The sequence below is a fragment of the Electrona antarctica genome (assembly GCF_951216825.1).
Source record: "Electrona antarctica genome assembly, chromosome: 24".
Lineage (NCBI taxonomy): Eukaryota > Metazoa > Chordata > Actinopteri > Myctophiformes > Myctophidae > Electrona > Electrona antarctica.
In genome coordinates this window covers 27,260,067-27,284,621 of record NC_136803.1, presented here as the reverse complement: position 1 = coordinate 27,284,621, position 24,555 = coordinate 27,260,067, and the positions used below count along the sequence as shown (strand labels likewise).

General features: G+C 45.9%; 1 protein-coding gene across 1 annotated transcript in view; it reads left to right on the top strand.

Moving 5' to 3' along the window:
• Positions 1 to 8,448, top strand: part of LOC306917443 (semaphorin-5B-like) — a 169,182-nt gene extending 160,734 nt beyond the window's left edge. The window contains exon 23 of the mRNA XM_079495669.1: positions 4,115 to 8,448. Within this exon, the coding sequence (XP_079351795.1) occupies positions 4,115 to 4,276 (162 nt within the window). The 3' untranslated portion in view covers positions 4,277 to 8,448. The remainder of the gene's footprint in view (positions 1 to 4,114) is intronic.
• The last annotated feature ends 16,107 nt before the right edge of the window (positions 8,449 to 24,555 follow it).

Sequence of the window (24,555 nt, the reverse complement as noted above, 5' to 3'; positions counted from 1 at the left end):
CTACAAGCTCACAACGCGTCGCGCTGCGACGCGTTGTGAAAACAGTCATTACGACGGCATCAAGGCCCTCCAAAACACATTTTAGTCGACTAAATCAACTGTAGATTTAGTCGACTAAAATCTTATGATATTTAGTCGACTAAAACTAGACTAACACTAAGACATCCCCGGTGACTAAAATGTGACTGAAACCAAATTCAAACCTATTGAAGAGACCATGACTAAAACTACAATCTAAATTTGCTGCCAAAAACAACATTGGGCAGAACCCTGTCATCTCCATATTCAGACTTTTATGTGGTTTTTCATAAATTAGCCCCCTACTTGAACACACTACAGCGTCACACAAAAGTATCAAAAGTAGCATATCCGCAAGCTGGAAACAATGGCGACTGAGTGATGTCAGGACTTCGGTACTCTATTGTTTCCCTCTGCACAAAATCTCTTCGCTGAAAATAGTCGATCTACAAGCTCACATCGCGTCACAACACGCCGCAATGCAACATGTTGTGAGTTTCCAGATCGTCTATTTTCCGCCAAAAGCTGGTTTGCCCCCAGAATAGGAGAGACACTAGGGTTCACGCGGTTAATTGTACTCCGTTGGTCTCGTTAACTTGTTTTGGAAAGTCCATCACTCAAACAGCTGATCCTCGTTGATAGGATTACCCAGGCTAATTAGTGTCTGCCTCCCCCCCTGAAACCCTCATGTGTGTCTAGCCCATTTTGGGGCGAGAACCCCTTTTGGTGTTTTAAACATTATGTTCTAATTTAGCTATTGAAAAATAGCAGATCTACAAGCTCATAGCGCGCCACCGAGTTAGCCTGGCTAATAAGCCAGACCGAATCAGGCTTATTAGCCAGGCTACCACCGAGTGGCGCGCTACGAGCTTGTAGGTCTGCTATTTTTTTTAAATCGTAAAAATGTGGCGCAAATCTTTGAATATATATTCTTTCAGAGTGAATGTTTTTAACTCAGGTCCAAATGGGCTATAGTAACTCCCACTATTGATGGGAGATACTAGACAACGTTTAGTGTGTGCGTGTGCCTCCGCGCATCGACATTATGTCACTGTAGGCATGAATTGTGGTGTTTGACGCCAGGCTCTATATCCTATACTGAGCATGTATCTGCAATAATAATCCAAATGAGGTTAGTGACGGTGGAATGGAAGGAAGGAAGGTACATTATTTGACTGTACACGGTGTACTCACTTGTCAAACTGAATGTCCAAACGTCCTGTTCCAAGCCTCGTCGTACCTCTTTGAGACCTGAGTCAGCACACAATGTATAAAGTGAACAGATTGAAAGTGTGAAGGTAAAGAGAAAGAGTTTGCACTGCAATGGGGGAAAGTCGGAATTGGAAAGTTCATTTTTAGTCCGAGAGGGATGTTCATAAATGAACCGGCAACACCCCCCGCTAAATGGTTTTCTTCTGGGTCCCGCGGATCAGAACCGTGGGCTGCATAGAAGACGAGGGCGAGTCAAAGAGGTCAGATTGATGGTTGGAACAGTAGACCTAGACCCAGTGAGTCTGACATCCACCATATTGTTTCTGCACATTGTCTGACCTCCACTCTACTGTTTCTCTACTGCAGCCAACTGGTCATTCAGAGCCGATATATATATATATATATATATATATATATATATATATATATATATATATATATCAGGGCTTGACATTAACCCATTTAGACCTGAGGACGATAAAAAATAAAAAGTCTTCTAAATCCTAACCGTTTTCTGAAAAATCTATGTTTCTAATGTCAGTGGTGCTCAACCTTTTTCCATGTCAAGGACCTCCAGAACTATTTGTATTTGGCTGCGGACCCCCATCTGAAAATATGTTGTTCCAGGGACCTCCCAGAAGCAAAGATTTGAGTTAAAAATGTTTGTTAAAAATGCTCTGAAAGAATATATTTTCAAAGATTTGCACTACATTTTCACGATTTTTCAAAAATAGCAGACCTACGTAGCGCGGCACTCGCGCTATGAGCTTGTAGGTCTGCTATTTTTCAATAGCTAAAGCATAACATAACATAATACTTAAAACACCAAAAGGGGTTCCCGCCCAGAATGGGTTAAGGCTTGTCCGCTTGTCCGGGATTATTATTTAATATATTAAGTATTAAATCTTCCCGGACAAGTGCATTAAAATTTTAGTGACTGAGGTTTTGCTTTTTCTGTGACGCTCATACCAGCCAATAATATTGTCTGGCTTTCCTAATCATCACCTTTCCAATATTGTTAATAGCCCTAGAATGTCTGTAATCATTGTATACATTTCATGTATACAATGCCTGAGTGACGGCAGACTGCTGGGCGAGCACTGGTTTTTGGCATGCGGGGGGGTCAGATCAACATACTGTATGGAATGAATTCTGTACTGGCCATATATGGAGCGTGTCTTGAGTGTACAGACAGCTCCATATATGGAGATCTAAGGGTTTGAGTTGCTGGCCGACTCCATATATGCAGATCTAGGTGATGATCCAGTCTTCTCCATGTATGGCTATCCAGGGTTTGATGAGGTCAGTGTCGCGTGATCTTCATATATGGAGACGGCCATATATGGTGGTGGTACGAGGCGTGATGTCACGAGGCGTGACCATATATGGAGGCATGATGTCACGAGGCGTGACCATATATGGAGGTGTGATGTCATGAGGCGTGACCGAGCGACTGCCGGGAAATGCAGGTTTTCATTGTAAACTTCGACCTACGGTTGCAATAAACTTTTAGATTTCCAAAAGGCAATGCTTTCACCACCTCAGTTTAATCCATTCTGGGCGGAAACCCCTTTTGGTGTTTTAAGAACTATGTTATGCTTTAGCTGTTGAAATATAGCAGATCTACAAGCTCATAGCGCGGCACCAAGTGCCGCGATATGAGCGTGTAGGTCTGCTATTTTAGAAAAATCGTGAAAATGCAGTGCAAATCTTTGAATATATATTCTTTCAGAGCGAACGTTTTTAACTCATATCTTTGCTTCTGGGGGGGTCCCTGGAACAACATATTTTCAGATGGGGGTCGGCAGCCAATTACATATAATTTTGGGGGTCCTTGACATGAAAATGTTTGAGAACCGCACTGACATAGAAACATGAGGTTTTTTAAATTTCGATGTCAGGTCAAAATGGATTAAACTAGATCTCGGGTACATTTGGGGCCTCAAGCCTCAATGGTCTCCCCCCCCCCCCCCCCCCCCCCAATCTCTCTCAGCTGAGCTCGTTAAAGGTCACAGGACAGCACTTCATCAGCCCGACCTCCACCGTCATTAGGAAGAACTTTGAATGTCCTTATAATAATAATAATAATAATATCTCAAATTTATATAGCGCTTTTCTGAGTTTCCCAAAGACTCTTTACATGGGGGGGGCAAGAGGAAGCAACACATGAAAACAACTTCATTAGGGAAGGCTAAGGAATAAAATCAACAAAAACAGTGGAAAGAGTTAGTAGCTAGGGAAAGCAAGGGCGGTTTTCAGAAGGAATTTGTCATTATTCGTAAACCACCATACCGTAACATAACAGAAGTAAAGCACATGAACATTATTAATTCATTTGGTTGTAGTAGCAGCCTTGAGAATGCGAGGGGGGGGGGGGGGGTGTCTGATACACTAGAAAAAAACACTTATTTTGCAACGCGCTGGAAGCTTGTAGATTAGCCATTTTTGGTGAAGAGATTTGGGGCTCCATTTTCGTCACCTCTAATCCCCTTATCCCTAAATTTATTTGCCTTTTTTTACTATTTTGCTAAACATTTTTGAATAGTTAAAATGGCCAGTCGCCAAGCTCACAACGTGTCAATGTAGATTGGCTGGTTGAACTATTCAAAAATGTTTTGCAAAATAGTAAAAAAAGGCAAAGAAGTTTAGGGATAAGGGGTTTAGCGCTGACGAAAATGGAGCCCTTGGTCTAGTAGATGGAAAAAAGACAGACCCCCGGGGGAACCCCGGGCAGCAAAGTACAGGGTTTAGGTTTAAAACTCATCTGAACCTCATATCTCTCTCCCTCTCTCTCTCTCTCTCTCTCTCTCTCCCTCTCTCCCTCTCTCTCTCTCTCTGTCTGTCTATCTCTCTCTCTCTCTCTCCCTCTCTCTCGCCCCTCCAGACACTGAACAAGAACAACCTGCACGCCAACGACGAGACGTGCAACTACTTCAGCTCGCCGCTGCCCTCCAGCAACGTCTACACCACCACCTACTACCCCCCGAGCCTCAGCAAGTACGACTTCCACCCCGACTCCCCCTGTCGGAACTACATGCACAGCTGAACAACGTCTACACCACCACCTACTACCCCCCGAGCCTCAGCAAGTACGACTTCCACCCCGACTCCCCCTGTCGGAACTACATGCACAGCTGAGACCGAGCCCCACCGACCGAGAATAGCCCACCCACCACCCAACGTCTACACCACCACCTACTACCCCCCGAGCCTCAGCAAGTACGACTTCCACCCTGACTCTCCCTGTCGGAACTACATGCACAGCTGAGACCGAGCCCACCGACCGAGAACAGCCCACCCACCTGCCCGCCACCCAACGAAGGAAGGCACCCTCCCCCCGCCCACCCCCAAAAGAAAAGCGAGATGCCTGGAGGTCCTCCTCCCCAGCCCACCTTAAACAAAAGCCCCTGTTGCAAACTGAAACCCCCCCACCACACCACAAACTGTTTCTCATTGTATTTTGCAGCTCCTCCATTCGTGGTAGGGGGTTGGTTCTGCGTGGGGTTTTGCCAAAAAGCGTAAATGTGGGCTTGGAGCCAGACCCCCCCCCCCTCCCCGGAGCTTCTGGCCTGGGCCAGAAGCCACACTTCCACGTCCAAGAATGCATTCGTATTCAGCAGCACAAACCCATTGTGTGCAGAAGTCTACAAAATCCCCACAGGTCCATCACCACGGACCCCATCCGTGGTCTTTACAGTTACTCCCGTGAAGCACGATATTTTCGTCTTTACTGAAATTGTCAACAGAGACAATGTAAATGCCTGTTTGAAAACGGCATTTGGTTTTTAGGTGAAGCGTGCGTTAAACTACAGTACACATCGTTTTACCTTTTTTTTTTTTAAATACCATGTGACGTCTATACATTCAGACAACTTCAATGTAAACCTTTACAAGACTTTGCGGCCGCTTGTCTCGCTTGCCTTTTTCAAAACGAGCCAGACCGCCTGCATCAAATCCTTTGAGTGTACGAGCAGGACAAAAAAGGATTCCGACTGTGATTCACAAAAGAAATACAAGTGCATTCGCAATGCGGCGGAGGTGGCGGACAATCTCACAATCACATTTCAGATGAATTCACTGCATGCATTTGCTGCTTTTTCGATGCGAACCGGGGGACGAAGCAAAGGATATATCACACTGAAAAGAAACCCCATGAATGAACTACTCTTCTTTTTTTAGCATTTTCATAATTTCTTTTCTGCTCGCCGAATGCACTCAGATGTTTGTCGAGGCAAATTCTAAACGAGGACCGAGTCCCAATGCTGTGCTATTGTGGAATAACGGGCAGCTTTGGGACGCGTTTATCACAAACTCGCGCTCCGTCTATTCTCGCAAGAACGCACGATCACTCTTTTCTGATGTGTGATGTTTTTCTGTGACAAAGCGGCACTATCCGTGGGACGAGGACCGGAGCTAATGTGTCGTGAGAAATCCTCCCCTGAGTCGTTAGCCTCGATCTGGGGTGTTTGTGTGTGCGTGCGTGCGTGCGTGCGTGCGTGCGTGCGTGCGTGCGTGCGTGCGTGCGTGCGTGCGTGCGTGCGGGGCAAAGGATTCAAGGGGTCAGGAGATACTCACAGAGGCATGTTGGCAGCTCGCTTGCTTTCATTTTTCATATTTCACGGATGGTAGACTGGAGTGTATGGGGGTGAAACAATAGCGACGAAAGACACGTTTGACAGGCTTCCTCATACGCGGCGCCCGGGACACTAAGCTCGCGGACCTTTTCCCCCGCGGGGCGAGACCGCGGCCCGGTCCGTGACGGACAGGGCGGTGTCGTCGGATACCGTCGGGTTCACCTCGGTGTTATTTGAGCTGCTTCTGCCACTTGAACCCTATAAGCATCCCTAATCTGGGTTGGAACGTTCGAAATATAGCAGGTCTACAAGCTCACAAGACGCCATGTTTCGACGTGTTGTGAGCTTGTACATCGGCTGTTGTCAGTTAAGAGATTTGTTTCCCGGGGGGCGGGTTCAAACATTTTCTCTTTGACGCAATTGGTTAGAGCTACTGTCAGTCAAAGGTATCAAGCATTGAACGTCGCTGTACCAAAGCCCGCCCATATTGCATACCGTGTCCTGATTGGCCACACCAGTTCTCTGGTGTAGGAAATGGGCGTACAATTGAGCCTCTCCAGACCGTAATCCGCCGGCAGGCAATTTTTTTTGCCAACGGCTGATTCGGTCTGGCTTATTAGCCAGGCTAACTTTTGGGGGGGGGAATCCTGAAAAGTAGCAGTTTTGAACATATGAGATTTCCACCCGACAGAGACGGTAGAGGGTTTAAGTGGTCAAAAGTTTAAAAAATATATATATAAAAAAGGTGCCCCGGCCGTCACAGTACAGTGTTGTTACTGACAAGTGTTTCGCCCGAGCAAATCCTTGAACTACAGTGAACTGCTGCAAAATCAAAATCCATTTCTTGTCATGTGACTTGACTCTACAGGAATAGGAGCAGATGCCCGTTCATCCAGGCTACATGTCTTTTTAAGCGGAATGTGATTTTTGAGTGAACAGCAAAAGGCACAGAGAGAGAGAGAGAGAGGGTCTTGGAGAGGAGAAATCTGTACCTCACATCACTCACTGCTCAACTGGAAGGGTTCTGCTTGACATTTTCTCCAGTCAGAACGCCCTTGCTGATAAGCACCGGCAACAGTGTGTGATCTGTTTAGTAAAGAGAGCTATTTTTACTGTTTCTTTTTTCCGTTTGTTTTTTTACATGTCATGTCAAAGGGAAATGTTATTCTTGTTGTCATGCGTTCTGAATTGAATTAGAGCACGTCGTAGCACCACCGTCAGCCCTGCTGGCTCCCTGGACAGACAGAGTGAGATAAGTGTGGATATTATTACCGTGTGGGCTTGTGTAAACACACTGCTTTCTCTTCTCAGCACATTTTGCATCACGGTATCATTTTTCACACGTCCTTTCCGTGGCCTGGAGATTTGTTAGTGATGAGAACAGCACGTTTTTTTGTTGGATTTTTTTTCCCCCCGACAAATGGTTGATTGGTGTGCGTGTTTGTGCGCGTGCGTGCGTGCGTGCGTGCGTGCGTGCGTGCGTGCGTGCGTGTGTGCGTGTGTGTGCATGCACACGCAAATGCATGTTTGGAACAGCCCATATCATACAGACCCTTAACACACGCTACAACACGCCAAGATTATCGACTTTCCCCCTTCGCCTCATAGTTTCTGAGCTGTAAATTCTGTTACAACAGCATTCCTCCAATGACAATAATCAAAGGTACCGCGTGTTGTAAAATGTATTATCCCACATACATGTTGTTGTTTTTTTTTGCTTACGGATGTAAATTACTGTATGTACTTTGTAAATATCTTGAAGACCAAGCAATGAATTGGGAGGCATTTCTCTCTTGTTTTATATGATTATAATGTAGCATGAAGCACCGAGCCCCAGTGATGTAAGCAAACTGCATATTCCTGACACAATGTGGCATTTTACCGATGAATTAATTACGTCTGGCTGTGAGTATTGGGGTGTGTGTGTGTGTGTGTGTGTGTGTGTGTGTGTGTGTGTGTGTGTGTGTGTGTGTGTGTGTGTGTGTGTGTGTGTGTGTGTGTGTGTGTGTGTGTGTGTGTGTGTGTGTGTGTGTGTGTGTGTGTGTGTGTGTGTGTGTGTGTGTGTGTGTGCGCCTTCACGTTTGCATGGTTGCGTGCTTGTAAGTGCACATGCCCGTGTGAGGAGTGAACTCGCATGTGCTGTAGATCTACTTAAGTGAGACAGTTTTTTTGGACAAATAGCATTATTCACTTGAGCCTAATGTACACTTCGCTGAAAATATCCGCTTTTACAAATGAGTTATTTTGGGGGCGAGCCACACCATCCTATATGACAATGTGTAAATTAGGCTTCAATTCTTTTACAGGGGCACAGTGGTGTCTCGACTGGATGTGCTGCTATTTGCATGTATAAAGGGCTGCATTGCCTTCTATGCAACGGACACTGGTGGCACTCTCACATGCGTCGTGTGTATCTCTCACACAATGTGGTGATCTTTAAAGGAAAAGTCAAAAGGAACTTGCTTGACCCCCTCCCCACCACACCCCAAAAAAAGAAGAAAACTCCCACACATCTGTTGTTATTGAATATGATTGACATTACGTGAGTTTTAACTGAACACTGCCTTTCGGACACTGTGAACTTTTGGTACTTTATATTTTTGTATATTGTTCACTGTAAAAATGAGATGAATAAAACTTTGAACTTTGGTGCCAAATGTGCTGTAGTTATCAGTATTGTCAGAATTAGTTTTTTTCCCCCTATGAATACAGTTTTAGTTTCCTATTCACTTAACCTCAAATGAGCTACTTTATATTTGAGGGCCGACGTAAAACAATATTCTTATTTTAACTGAGATTGTAAAAATGTACCTATAAAACGGATACATTTTGCATTTTATTTACTTAGGAATTACTTTGAGAAGAAAGATTTGGCCTTGAGGGGTAGTGTCTGCGCTGACACTGGAAGGTTAGAGTTCGATCCCCAGCCAGGTCATACCAAAGTCCCTGCGACATACTAGCGTCATGTCCAGGGGGTGTACTTGTACATCAAGCTGCCTCACGCTACAGAAACAGGAGATAGGCTCCTGCCCTATGGGCCTCATGGCTTGCCTTCTTACTTATAATCAGGTGAATATCTGTTGTTGGCAACAGCAACAGGTGACCAAAGTTAGTTTCCATTTGCATTGTTTGTATTACATTGCTACTGTATGGTACGAATAGGGTGCACTGCAAGGTACGGTAAAGTAAAAGGAAAAAAAGGGATTCATTTGAAACACACAAAAGGCCTATACATACTCAGTTACACAGTTTTAGGTGATACGGTGACTACCGAGAACTACAACATGACGTCACGCTTCATGCGGTGGTAATTTCAACGGCGCTCACCCAAACATCTCTCTGTTTTTACTAACCACCGTTTCAGTGGCCACCTCTTCACCTAAAAACTGTATGTATGAGTATGTATGAATAGGCCTATAAGGAACTCTCCAAAGGTTCTCCCCAGGGGACAGGAGGTTTCAGGAGAGGTGGGGTTTTTTTTTCTCTTGCCCGCAAACCACATCGACTGCCTTGGCTTCGTGAAGCAGTCAGACCATGGACGCATTAAACTTTGATGGCTTCCTTTTAATCCTTATGTCTGTGTCTATATACCTGTGCCAACCCCAATAACCACAATCCTCCTCGGGTCCTCGGTGCCGTCAGCATCCATAATGAATCAATCCCTGCTCTGAAGAGATGCGAGGAAGGTGCGGTCAGTCAGTGGGAGATGTTTTCCGGTGAGTTGGCTTTGGGAATTATACAGTCACTTACTTTTTAACACCACTGCTGTCTGACAGTATGTGCTACGGGGGAGGCTAAAGTAAAAATCAATATACTTTGTAGCAGCAAGACTGTCAACATGCAGCAAGTTGTGGAGTATAAATTATAGAGTGGAGACTCACACGCCTCTAAATGCTTCACTTCACTAGTAGAGGTGATGATCTCCGTTTGTCGCTAAAACTAGGGTATAGAGTTAAAAATGATACATTCATTCATACATATACAGTACATAGAGTGCGTGCGTGCGTGCGTGCGTTCTGACAGGAATAACATATTTGGCAGACCTGTTGACACATACATTATCGCCTGGGGAACACATTATGACATTGATAAGTACCTTAAGTACGATGTCGGTCGTACCTAATAGTGTATAGTGTTTGTATTAAGTGGCAGCAGGTGGAGAATAATAAATAACTGCTTAATAGTTTGGCAGTTAAAGGTTTTCCCCTCGAGGAAGACGGAAGCCATCCATTTCCTCACAGCTGTTGTGGATTAGGAAGCTTATAAGGCCGCTCTCCAACCACCTCTTCATCAGTTCAAAGGGTACGAGTTAATTTACTTCTTGTTGTATAACCCATTTACGTAGGCCTGACGTCGAAATAAAAAAAACGTTCGCTCTGAAAGAATATATACCTATTCAAAGATTTGTGCTGCATTTTTACGATTTTTCAAAAATAGCAGACCTACAAGTTCATAGCGCGCCACTCGGTGGCGCGCTATGAGCTTGTAGATCTGCTATTTTTCAATAGCTAAAGTATAACAGAATGCTTGAAACACCAACATGGGTTCCCGCCCAAAATGGGATAATGGTGTGGATCCATTATTTTTTCACTATTATCCATGTTAATGGGGATGAATATCATTTTCTCTGAACGTAGGCTTTTGATCTTCAAATGTACAGTGCACTTGTATTTATTGACATTTAGTCTTTAGCTAATGGAATTGGATTCTCTTTGATTAACAGATCACATCGTATATTACAGTCTAATTACAATTAACCCGATTTCATCATCTTCCTTGATTTGTCTTTCCAATACTCGCCTACAGTAGCATCACTGTAATGATAATGAACATAGATGCCAGTGGTGGAAAAAGTACTCAATTGTTTTACTTAAGTAGAAGTACCGATACTGCAATTTAGAAGTACTTCGTTACAAGTAAAAGTACATAATTGAAAATGTACGTGAGTAAACCAGCTCAGTGGCCTTGTGGTTAGAGTGTTTGCCCTGAAACTGGGAGGTCGGGGTTCGATCCCCGGCCGGGTCATACCAAAGACTGTAAAAATGGGACCCAATGCCTCCCTGCTTGACACTCAGCCTCAAAGGGTTGGATTGGGGGGTCAAATCTACTAATGAAATGATTCCCGCTCCCAAGAGATGGGTCAAATGCGGTGAACAAATTTCACTGCGGTAACGTGTGTGACAAATCGTACGACTTTGACTTTGACTTTGACTTTAAAAGTACAAAAGTATCGGCATCAAAATGTACTAAAAGTAAAAGTACTCATATCGCAGAATGTCCCATTTCACAAGTTCAAAATGTGTACAAAATCTACACAATCTACAATGCATTGTGAGCTTGTAGATCGGCTATTTTCGAATGGCCGAAATGTATAGGGTGGAAGTGGTTAATAATGTACTGTATGTTTTCTAATCAAAATTTAAATCGCCAAAGTAACTATAGTAACTAAAGTTTTCAAATAATTGTAGTGAAGTAAAAGTACAAGTTTTTGGCTCTGAGATGTAGTGGAGTAGAAGTAAAAGTACTAGAAATTGGAAATACTCAAGTAAAGTACAAATACCTCAAAATTGTACTTAAGTACAGTACTTAAGTAAAAGTACTTAGTTACTTTCCACCACTGATAGATACACAGCCCTAGTAGTAGACCTCTATGAACCCTTTATGAATGTCACTCATCAAAATCAAATCCTTGCCAGAGGATGGTCACAGTTTTTGACTCTACTATAGTCTGCTGTCTTTCACTAATAGAAGCTTTTTTTTTTCTGGTTTTCCGCTCAGACTTTTACCACCTTTTCTGTGGTGGTATATGTAGGTTAGAATATACAGAGCTCCATATTCACATTTAACCCATTTTGAGCTGAGATCAGATTCTAAAAATGTCTTCTACATCCTGACAGTTTTCTGAAAAAGCTATGTTTCTATGTAAGTCGTTCTTCGATTTTTCAAAAATAGCAGACCTACAAGCTCGTAGCGCGCCACTCGGTGGCGCGCTATGAGCTTGTAGATCTGCTATTTTTCAATAGCTAAAGCATAACATAATGCTAACACCAAAAAAAGGGGTTCCCACCCAAAATCGATGAGTGAAACATGATGTTTGAAATGTTTAGTTCGACATGTTTATTTTGTTTAAAATCTGTTTTATTAAAAGCTTAATGTTTTTTGCTGTTTAAGCTGTTTTGTTAAATGTGGATGTCATTTTACATGTTATTTCTTACAAAGAATTCATTGTGGCCTTTGTTATACAGGCCAGGTTTTTCAGAAAACATGACATGATGAGTGTTTTCTGACTGAGGAGTTATTCTGTGAAGATGATATGATGGCGAGCTAACCCACTTGGACTCTTTTCAACCCGATCTTCAACAATATTCTGGACAACAACTCTTCTTGTCCTGCCAGGGTGGTACGACAAATCAGCAGCCAACACACATCTCTCACACACAAACCCTTGTCCCGCACCTGCCCCTAGCTTTCAGATGTCTTTTGAGTGTTCTTCAGTGTTGTAGTGCTGAACTAGCCCCTTAGATAGCACTTTATGTAGACTTAGATAGTATTTTAAATATAGCACTTTATGTAGACTTAGATAGTATTTTAAACAGACTTGTAGCATGTTACGTAGACAGCACTAGAATTGCATTTTATGTAGTCATAGCACTTTATAGTACACATGTATAATATATAATATAGTGTAGTATGTATAGTTTACATAGATACTCCACTGTTACGTTCTTAGCTTATGCATGTTTCATGATAACTACTTTTTATATATGATTATGTGATGTATGCCATGCTTTTTGTTATTGCTTAATGTAAATCGCTCTGGATTAAGAGCGTCTGCTAAATGCCTAAATTGTAAATTGTCATCAGTGTAATCTTACTCTATTATCACACCTGCAGTAGCTACTCCAGAGTTATATACTTAAATCCTGCAGTACAAGCTGCTACAAATGTTTATGAGTTCTCCGGTATCCCTCTGGGCTTAGTATGAAATCTAATTCCTGTCTCCAACTTTTGCAAAATCAGCTGCTGTAGACTATTAACTGATTCTAAGAAATGCAGCCATATTCAATAGATTATCCTGTGTCAATTATCTAATGTGATCCTGGGCTCTACACACCCTCCGCCAGCCTAGTCCCCATATATGGGGGACATGGGGAGAGCAACGGACTTGAACTCATGCTTCCTTCATGCCTGAGTGTCCAAGTTGCTCCTTTACACCTGACAGGGGGGAGTTTCCCTGGTTCGATGTAGCGCGTTGAAGGAACACGTTATTCCGACCAGTTCCTTTCCCCTCCATCAGAGCAAAGCAAAGCAAAGTTCTTTGTTTACCCAGGGAAGTGGACTAAGCTCGAGATGCTTGTTTACAGCCACACCCTGCTCATAGAACATTTCATGGTAGGGGTTCAATGCCTTGCTCAAGGGCACTTCAGCGGTGGTAATTTTAACGTGCCGGTCCGGGGATTCGAACTGGCGACCTTCCGGTATCAAGACCGCTCCGGCTGGCCAGGGGGAGGCAGTTTAGAGACCAGGATTACTGTATGGTATGAAATCTAATTCCTGTCTCCAACTTTTGCAAAATCACCTGCCGTAGAGTAGACTATCAACTGATTCTAAGAAATGCAGCCATATTCAATAGATTATCTTTGCTGGTTTCCTGTGAATATCTGGATAGACGTTAAATATTTTACTGCGACCTGCAAGGCCAGGCTCCTACTATATATTTACATTTTATAAATGCTGGGCCCGTATGAGCCTGAGTGCTGCATGAGATCCTAAAAGTCGACTCATTATACTGGGGCAGCCTGGTGCATTAAAGGACCACTTCACCACTTTTCAACTTCTCTTCCTATAATTGGTCCTCACTAATGTTCATGATAAAATACCACCATTTTTTCCTACTCAGTCTGTGTCTCATAGGAAGGCTGTGGGCAGTTCGGACACCCGTCCACCAGTGACATCATCGATGGTGAATCCAAGCTAATAGAAATGGCAGGCTTTCTTTTCCTGAAAAGTTGCAATGCAAAAGTTGAAGCCATCGTTCTCACATTTTAAAACAAATCTTGTTAAAAAAAAATCTGCCTAATGATGATGTCACTGGTGGACGGGTGTCCGAACTGCCCAAAGCCCTCCTATGAGACACAGACTGAGTAGGAATAAATGGTGGTGTTTTATTATGAACATTAGTGAGGACCAATTATATGAAGATAGGTTGAAAAGTGGTGAAGTGGTCCTTTAAGACTTACAGGATCTATAGCAAAGTCAGGGCCTTCCTTCAAACACATTCTCAAAATGTACATTAATGTAAAGGCCTTGTCATTGCTTATCTTATTGCCTCGCTTATTCATTCTACGTAGGTGGTATACGCTTCTTTCCCCTCCTGGCTTTGCCCCTGGGTTGGCTCCCATAGGGTCAATTTACTTGCCTCTAGTTCTGGATGCCTGACGCAGTGCCCTGCCAGCCTCGTCCTTCTCTCTCTGACTTTGTCCGTGACCTGCGGTAGGTCCCCATAGAGGTGCACGTTTCTGATGCGGTCCGTCCATGTGACACCTAGTGCCATTCGTAGCATTCTTGTGTAGACTCCATCCAGAGATTTGTCCCGTTGTACTGTGAGGGTCCATGTCTCGGCCCCGCATACAGCAGTACTGAAATGTTTTTGAAACAAGGAGAGTTTGTGGATGTGCAAGCTTTCCGCATGACGGCGACACTATATAACCTTTTTACTGTCTTATTTTTGTTTATTTGACTTTGCATGGTGTGGTCACACCGAACTTTAATTCTGCAGTATACGGCAGATTCTGCCAATGCTTTCAATGGGGAAGGATTCGCGGAACACCGCGAATGTCAACAAAGCGCTCCGTTCCCATTGAAAAGCACTGGCGGAATCTGCAGGATAGGCAGAATTAAAGTTCTGTGTGACTGCACCCGTAACCTTGTTTCAGAAAGGCATAATAATGTACATTATATATTAGCAACTCTACATCTGACCTCAAACCCTTAGATCTAAGATCTCCATATATGGAGCTGACCTGTTCTGACATTTCATATGTTGATCCTTCCCCATCCATCCTTCCTCTTTGATGTCTCCCTTTTGACTGATACCTGTCCATTTAAACTCTAGACGGACTTGCCTCAAAGTTATTGGTGCAGCCTCGCCCGGCAGCCGGCGAAAACTAGAGTTCATAACAGGCCCGGAAATTAAGATCTTACCCCCCCCCATGCCAAAGCGCCAGCGCTCGCCCAGCAGTCTGCTGTCACCCAGGCGGATATGTTGATCTGACCCCCCCATTCCAAAGCGCCAGCGCTCGCCCAGCAGTCTGCTGTCACCCAGGCAGATATGTTGATCTGACCCCCCCATGCCAAAGCGCCAGCGCTCGCCCAGCAGTCTGCTGTCACCCAGGCGGATATGTTGATCTGACCCCCCCATTCCAAAGCACCAGAGCTCGCCCAGCAGTCTGCTGTCACCCAGGCGGATATGTTGATCTGACCCCCCCATTCCAAAGCGCCAGCGCTCGCCCAGCAGTCTGCTGTCACCCAGGCAGATATGTTGATCTGACCCCCCCATGCCAAAGCGCCAGCGCTCGCCCAGCAGTCTGCTGTCACCCAGGCGGATATGTTGATCTAACCCCCCCATTCCAAAGCACCAGAGCTCGCCCAGCAGTCTGCTGTCACCCAGGCGGATATGTTGATCTGACCCCCCCATTCCAAAGCACCAGAGCTCGCCCAGCAGTCTGCTGTCACCCAGGCGGATGTGTTGATCTGACCCCCCCATTCCAAAGCACCAGAGCTCGCCCAGCAGTCTGCTGTCACCCAGGCGGATGTGTTGATCTTACCCCCCCATTCCAAAGCACCAGAGCTCGCCCAGCAGTCTGCTGTCACCCAGGCGGATGTGTTGATCTGACCCCCCCATTCCAAAGCACCAGAGCTCGCCCAGCAGTCTGCTGTCACCCAGGCGGATGTGTTGATCTGACCCCCCCATTCCAAAGCACCAGAGCTCGCCCAGCAGTCTGCTGTCACCCAGGCGGATGTGTTGATCTGACCCCCCCATTCCAAAGCACCAGAGCTCGCCCAGCAGTCTGCTGTCACCCAGGCGGATGTGTTGATCTGACCCCCCCATTCCAAAGCACCAGAGCTCGCCCAGCAGTCTGCTGTCACCCAGGCGGATGTGTTGATCTGACCCCCCCATTCCAAAGCACCAGAGCTCGCCCAGCAGTCTGCTGTCACCCAGGCGGATGTGTTGATCTGACCCCCCCATTCCAAAGCACCAGAGCTCGCCCAGCAGTCTGCTGTCACCCAGGCGGATGTGTTGATCTGACCCCCCCATTCCAAAGCACCAGAGCTCGCCCAGCAGTCTGCTGTCACCCAGGCGGATGTGTTGATCTGACCCCCCCATTCCAAAGCACCAGAGCTCGCCCAGCAGTCTGCTGTCACCCAGGCGGATGTGTTGATCTGACCCCCCCATTCCAAAGCACCAGAGCTCGCCCATCAGTCTGCTGTCACCCAGGCGGATGTGTTGATCTGACCCCCCCATTCCAAAGCACCAGAGCTCGCCCAGCAGTCTGCTGTCACCCAGGCGGATGTGTTGATCTGACCCCCCCATTCCAAAGCACCAGAGCTCGCCCAGCAGTCTGCTGTCACCCAGGCGGATGTGTTGATCTGACCCCCCCATTCCAAAGCACCAGAGCTCGCCCAGCAGTCTGCTGTCACCCAGGCGGATGTGTTGATCTGACCCCCCCATTCCAAAGCACCAGAGCTCGCCCAGCAGTCTGCTGTCACCCAGGCGGATGTGTTGATCTGACCCCCCCATTCCAAAGCACCAGAGCTCGCCCAGCAGTCTGCTGTCACCCAGGCGGATGTGTTGATCTGACCCCCCCATTCCAAAGCACCAGAGCTCGCCCAGCAGTCTGCTGTCACCCAGGCGGATGTGTTGATCTGACCCCCCCATTCCAAAGCACCAGAGCTCGCCCAGCAGTCTGCTGTCACCCAGGCGGATGTGTTGATCTGACCCCCCCATTCCAAAGCACCAGAGCTCGCCCAGCAGTCTGCTGTCACCCAGGCGGATGTGTTGATCTGACCCCCCCATTCCAAAGCACCAGAGCTCGCCCAGCAGTCTGCTGTCACCCAGGCGGATGTGTTGATCTGACCCCCCCATTCCAAAGCACCAGAGCTCACCCAGCAGTCTGCTGTCACCCAGGCGGATGTGTTGATCTGACCCCCCCATTCCAAAGCACCAGAGCTCGCCCAGCAGTCTGCTGTCACCCAGGCGGATGTGTTGATCTGACCCCCCCATTCCAAAGCACCAGAGCTCGCCCAGCAGTCTGCTGTCACCCAGGCGGATGTGTTGATCTGACCCCCCCATTCCAAAGCACCAGAGCTCGCCCAGCAGTCTGCTGTCACCCAGGCGGATGTGTTGATCTGACCCCCCCATTCCAAAGCACCAGAGCTCGCCCAGCAGTCTGCTGTCACCCAGGCGGATGTGTTGATCTGACCCCCCCATTCCAAAGCACCAGAGCTCGCCCAGCAGTCTGCTGTCACCCAGGCGGATGTGTTGATCTGACCCCCCCATTCCAAAGCACCAGAGCTCGCCCAGCAGTCTGCTGTCACCCAGGCGGATGTGTTGATCTGACCCCCCCATTCCAAAGCACCAGAGCTCGCCCAGCAGTCTGCTGTCACCCAGGCGGATGTGTTGATCTGACCCCCCCATTCCAAAGCACCAGAGCTCGCCCAGCAGTCTGCTGTCACCCAGGCGGATGTGTTGATCCGACCCCCCCATTCCAAAGCACCAGAGCTCGCCCAGCAGTCTGCTGTCACCCAGGCGGATGTGTTGATCCGACCCCCCCATTCCAAAGCACCAGAGCTCGCCCAGCAGTCTGCTGTCACCCAGGCGGATGTGTTGATCTGACCCCCCCATTCCAAAGCACCAGAGCTCGCCCAGCAGTCTGCTGTCACCCAGGCGGATGTGTTGATCTGACCCCCCCATTCCAAAGCACCAGAGCTCGCCCAGCAGTCTGCTGTCACCCAGGCGGATGTGTTGATCTGACCCCCCCATTCCAAAGCACCAGAGCTCGCCCAGCAGTCTGCTGTCACCCAGGCGGATGTGTTGATCTGACCCCCCCATTCCAAAGCACCAGAGCTCGCCCAGCAGTCTGCTGTCACCCAGGCGGATGTGTTGATCTGACCCCCCCATTCCAAAGCACCAGAGCTCGCCCAGCAGTCTGCTGTCACCCAGGCGGATGTGTTGATCTGACCCCCCCATTCCAAAGCACCAGAGCTCGCCCAGCAGTCTGCTGTCACCCAGGCGGATGTGTTGATCTGACCCCCCCATTCCAAAGCACCAGAGCTCGCCCAGCAGTCTGCTGTCACCCAGGCGGATGTGTTGATCTGACCCCCCCATTCCAAAGCACCAGAGCTCGCCCAGCAGTCTGCTGTCACCCAGGCGGATGTGTTGATCTGACCCCCCCATTCCAAAGCACCAGAGCTCGCCCAGCAGTCTGCTGTCACCCAGGCGGATGTGTTGATCCGACCCCCCCATTCCAAAGCACCAGAGCTCGCCCAGCAGTCTGCTGTCACCCAGGCGGATGTGTTGATCCGACCCCCCCATTCCAAAGCACCAGAGCTCGCCCAGCAGTCTGCTGTCACCCAGGCGGATGTGTTGATCTGACCCCCCCATTCCAAAGCACCAGAGCTCGCCCAGCAGTCTGCTGTCACCCAGGCGGATGTGTTGATCTGACCCCCCCATTCCAAAGCACCAGAGCTCGCCCAGCAGTCTGCTGTCACCCAGGCGGATGTGTTGATCTGACCCCCCCATTCCAAAGCACCAGAGCTCGCCCAGCAGTCTGCTGTCACCCAGGCGGATGTGTTGATCTGACCCCCCCATTCCAAAGCACCAGAGCTCGCCCAGCAGTCTGCTGTCACCCAGGCGGATGTGTTGATCTGACCCCCCCATTCCAAAGCACCAGAGCTCGCCCAGCAGTCTGCTGTCACCCAGGCGGATGTGTTGATCTGACCCCCCCATTCCAAAGCACCAGAGCTCGCCCAGCAGTCTGCTGTCACCCAGGCAGATGTGTGCACGCGACCTCAGGCGTCTTACTGGTATTATTTTCCTGATGCAAATAGAGCGTTGCAGTCCCGCCCCCTACCCTGGACCAGGAAATGAATCCCAATGCATTTTTCCCATAGACATTTCTTAAAGTATTTATTTAAAGACGGTTACGCCGCGGACAAAGCCAACTCGAGTCGTGACAACTCATGACAACACAAACAATATTTTGGACCAAACAAATAATTACAAAGAAGAAAAACAACAAAAAGTCCAAAAAAATGTGTTTGTTGTCATGATTTGTCACGACTCGAGTTGGCTTTGTCCGCGGCGTAAACGTCTTTAAATAAATACTTTCTGAAATGTCTATGAGGAAAATGAACGGAGAATCATTTCCTGGTCCAGGGTAGGGGGCGGGACTGCGACGCTCTATAGGCTAAACGAGTAACAAATATGCATTGTACATTAGGAAGAAAACAGGTAAACCTAGCAGAATGTTCAATGTGCCTGGCAGAGTCGCTCTGCGGCTGTAATAAGAGTGTGATGATCATTGAATAGAGATGTGAGCTATCATTGAGGCCCTTATCTGAGAGTCACAGTGCAGGATGTGTGTCGCAGGTGAGCCATCTTCAAATAGATCATTTACCTAACAAGATGCTCTGTGCAAATCAGCTTTTTCTGAACGAATGCATATAAACATGAGGCAGTGATGCTGGGCGTAATTCTGAGCCAAAAATATATTGTATAATCGACCATAATGGAGCTCATCAAGGTTATGAATATGCATTTTGATAATTGTTGTCTAAGCACCTTATGTGAGGGAAGATATTTCCAGACAGTGTTAAATAAAATATATGAATATAATTCCTTCAAAAATATTTACAGTCGGAAAGTAGAAAGTTAGGTTTTGACTTCTTAGTACTCCAACACACGTAGCCTGTGATGTTTTTCCCCATTGGTCACCTGGAATTGAAATCTTTGTCTGCCTTTTTCCATCCGTCTCTTTCACTTTCACTCTTTTTTGCTCTCTGTCTGCAGCACTCTCTAGCTGAATGAATCTCTAGCTGAATGAACTATAGCCAACAATTTTGCCAGCCATGGCTGAGAGACTAGATGAGCTGCCCTTGTGTGACTGTATGATGGTTCCTGGAACAACTGGTGGAATGCTGTAGGGTCCTTGAAATCGTACCAAAATTACCTCAGTAATTGTTGGCTAATTCTCCAGGAACTATTTTCAGCTAGTAAAAAAAAAAATCACACCCGTGTGAACTGAGTGGTGTAAGGTCTTATATAGCCTGATCAGCTGTGGTCTGACGTAATGTCTGACGTAATGAAATCACACCCGGGTGAACTGGGTGACCGTAGCAACTATGCTCATTTTTTCTGCACAGACAGACAGACAGACAGACAGACAGACAGACTAACAAAGCCAGTTGTAGGAGTGGTTTACACCACTCAAAAAAAGAACATGCATCAAATCACAACAATAACTAGAACTGCACTCTGTCGAGTGCCTACTTGCTTGTTGCGCAAGCAGAGCGCGCAAGTACTGTCGACCGCTACAAATGGTCAAATCTCAGCTATGTATATGTATATGTAATTTGTAAGTTGATTAGCGGTATAATGTGGTTACTTTGCGTGTGCCCCATTTGATGCGTATGTATCGTAGCAGCATATGACGTCAGGGTATAACTGGTACAACTAGCTCTCAATGATGACGTAATAAAGATGTGGATTAAAGGACCCAATGCCAGGGTGTAATTGGTTTTCGATGGTGACGTAATGACGATATGTTTTAGTGTCGGGAGGATTAAAGGTAATGCCCCATGTATACATGTATGTAATCTGACACCACTGCCATATCAAGCACAAGTAGTCATTACGTCATACGCTGGCACGGCGCATACACATCAAACGGCGACATACTCATCGAAGCACTGGGCGAAAACTATTACTTGCGTGCTCTGCTTGCGCAAGTAATGACAAAAAAGTAATGACAAAAAAGCACAATGATATTTAGTATATATAGGCCTACCTCAAACAAGTATCATACTGTACTGAAATTAATGGAATCCAATGGCTTCCAGTATATATACCTATACCACTCATACCATACGTACATATACGTCCAGCTGACCACAATACTTGCGCAAGTAATGACCACCAGTATCGTCCTTTAAAGTATCAGGAAGAAGAAGGGCATTGATTAAAAAAAAGCATTGGCCTACATACCACATAGTATGTGGCCCCTCTTGGCAGGGCCGGATTAACACCTCTGAGGGCCCCTGGGCACTGAAGGTTTTGGGGCGGTTGTATGCTGTTATATTGGCCTATTTCCGGTCGCCTACGTGCCCAAAGTGCCCATATGGTAGATCAGGCCCTGCCTCTTGGTGTGTCAGTTATAAATTATATCTGTCATGACATACAGTATAAAGCAAGTAATTCCCTCTATCTGCCCAGCCATTCATCATTCTTCATTAATTCGTCATTCGTAATTCATCATTCCAATAATGCTTTTGCATTGTTGGAATGATAAATGACGAATGCCTGAAAAAATGTCAATGGCAAGGAGGGAAATGGAAGGGTGTTTGTGCTGAGCCTGATTCCTTTTGATTTCTAATTCCTCTTGCTCTCTATTCCCTCTATACATTTGCTTTTCTTGGATTTAAGTAAGCCCTATATTTCCCAAAATGTTTTTTTTCCCTCCCCACACACATCGTGATCTTGTAGTACAGTTTGTTCAATGACTTTAAAAAATCACACCTGTGTGAAGTGAGTGGTGCAACTCCGTGTGTGGGGGTTCCCGGGGGGGGGGGGGGGGGGGGGGTAGTTCCGCCCAGGGGGCCAGGACGGTTCCGACGTGCCGCCCCACGTCCGAAACGGTTGAGAAATGACAGAGTTACCGTGTGGCGGTCCCTCTACTGTACCCTCTACTGTACTGTACTGTACTGTACTGTCACACCCGAAAGCATCATATCTAAAGTATACGTGCGTGTGTGTGTGTGTGTGTGTGTGTGTGTGTGTGTGTGTGTGTGTGTGTGTGTGTGTGTGTGTGTGTGTGTGTGTGTGTGTGTGTGTGTGTGTGTGTGTGTGTGTGTGTGTGTGTGTGTGTGTGTGTGTGTGTGTGTGTGTGTGTGTGTGTGTGTATGTGTGCATGTGTGCGTTAGGTTGCGCACAGGTGGTGAAAAACAACCATGCTGTTTTCGTGCTCATATACCCAGACACCCAGCCAGCCATTCAGCCACCCACCCACACATAGCTCCGTAAGGGAGTGGTTGCACCACTCAAAAACCAATTGGGATGTCTCTCCACAGTGCTGTGGAAATCACCCGTGCACACAAGAGGAGGTTAACAAGCAGTGTTGTCAAAGTTACTCTAAAACAGTAATATCATTATGACTTTACTTATTACACCCTGCCAAAAATAACTAGTTACTTTACTTATTACTTTTTTTCCCCCGCCCCCAGTAATTGCATCTTTTGTTCCCAAAAGTCTTACTTTGCATTTTCATAGTAGTATGGAAACATCCGCTGACTCCAGTAACATCACTAATGTATCCCAAAAACAATGCATGGAACAGAGAGAAATGAAGTTGGGATTTGAATCCATGTCCCAATCAATGTTCAATGAAAGTGCTCTCTCTCTCTCTCTCTCTCTCTCTCTCTCTCTCTCTCTCTCTCTCTCTCTCTCTGGTCATCTCTCTCTCTCTCTCTCTCTCTCTCTCTCTCTCTGGTCATCCTTAAAGGACCACTTCACCACTTTTCAACTTTTCTTCCTATAATTGGTCCTAACTAATGTTCATGATAAAATACCACCATTTTTTCCTACTCAGTCTGTGTCTCATAGAAAGGCTGTGGGCAGTTCAGAAACCCGTCCACCAGTGACATCATCGATGGTGAATCCAAGCTTTCCTGAAAAGTTGCAATGCAAAAGTTGAAGCCATCGTTCTCATGATACAAATCTAAATATATTTTAAAAAAAATCTTGTTTAAAAAAATCTGCCTAATGATGATGTCACTGGTGGACGGGTGTCCGAACTGCCCAAAGCCCTCCTATGAGACAGACCGAGTAGGAAAAAAATGGTGGTGTTTTATCATGAACATTAGTGAGGACCAATTATATGATGTTGAAAAGTGGTGAAGTGGTCCTTTAACATGTGAGAAGCTGCCGGGAGCCCAATATTGATATTGTCTTGAGAATTCTTTATTCTTTATTCAGATCCCCATTAGCGATCGTTGGCTACAGTCCCATGAGACACGCTGAATATTTCTTAATAATATTGGCAACAGTGATCACAGGAACATCAAGCTCTCTGTAGATGCAGTAGAGTCGCCTTTGTAACCTTTACATTGACCATGCTTGGCAATTATATGTTTCTAATCTTCTGAGAACACGCTCCGCTTTTCCTTGTGTTTTTCCATGTTAAATGTGATACACACAGTGGTACAAAACAGCAGAGTGAGCATTTTCCTCTTTTTACACTGATTATGAGATTGAAAACACTTGTGTGAATAATTCAAACAGAATATTCTGGTATCACTACCATGCAATTATTTCTTACAACTTCTAAACTTTGGGGTAACATGAATACTTTTGAACAAACTATATTAGAATTCTTTTAGCAGAATAACCTCTTTGCTTTGTTCTAAGAGATAAGCATGAATATTAAAATATATGATTTAATTTCAACACTTTTCAGGACAAATGGTACACTATTTTAAAATGTAATTTATAAAATCTGAGGGTAACAATCCTTTCAGCCACATGTGTAAAAGCTGACAGGGAGACAAGGGGGATATGCCCATAACCCCTGAAATCTGTTTTCCCTTAAAGGGGAAAACCACCCATTTTCAACATTTTACTATGTCATTAATATACCTTAGAGCTGTTGTGTGGAAATAATAAAAAAGTCCCCCCATTCTGTGTTTCCTAGAACTGTAATTATGAAAAAAATCATTAACATGGTGAAACACATCTTGATGACATCATCAAGATGTGTTTCACCATGTTAATGATTTTTTTCAGACCTCTAGTTCTAGGAAACACAGAATGGGGGGACTTTTTTATTATTTCCACACAACAGCTCTAAGGTATATTAATGACATAGTAAAATGTTGAAAATGAGTGGAATGCCCCTTTAAGTCTTCACTGAAAATAGCAGATCTACAAGCTCACAACACACCAAGTTGCTATGCATTGCGAGCTTGTAGATCAGCTATTTCCACTCAATTGTGCCACCACAGCTGGGTTGCTGAGATACAGAAGACTAAGCAGCGGGGGGCTTCCAGGTGGTCCACGCACGCATTGACTCTGGGTTTGAATCCTCTCTGTGGCACATCTGGCGCTCCAACGAACTCAATCAGCCGTGTTCAGCCGAGGTGCGCCTGCTCAGTGGGGTGCGGAACTGGGTCAGATAGTGTGGCTCTTCCGCACGTGCTACGCCTTCCAGGTGGAAAACCAGTGGTGGAAAGTAACTAAGTACTTTTACTTAGGTACTGTACTTAAGTACACTTTTTGTCATTTGTACTGTATTTGTATTTGTACTAATTTCCAATACTTTCACTTCTACTCCACTACATCTCAGAGCCGAAATTTGTACTTTTACTCCACTACAATTATTTGAAAACTTTGCTAGTTACTTTGGAGATTTTAATTTTGATTAGAAAACATACATTAACCACTTCAACCCTATATATTTTCGGCCATTTGAAAATAGCC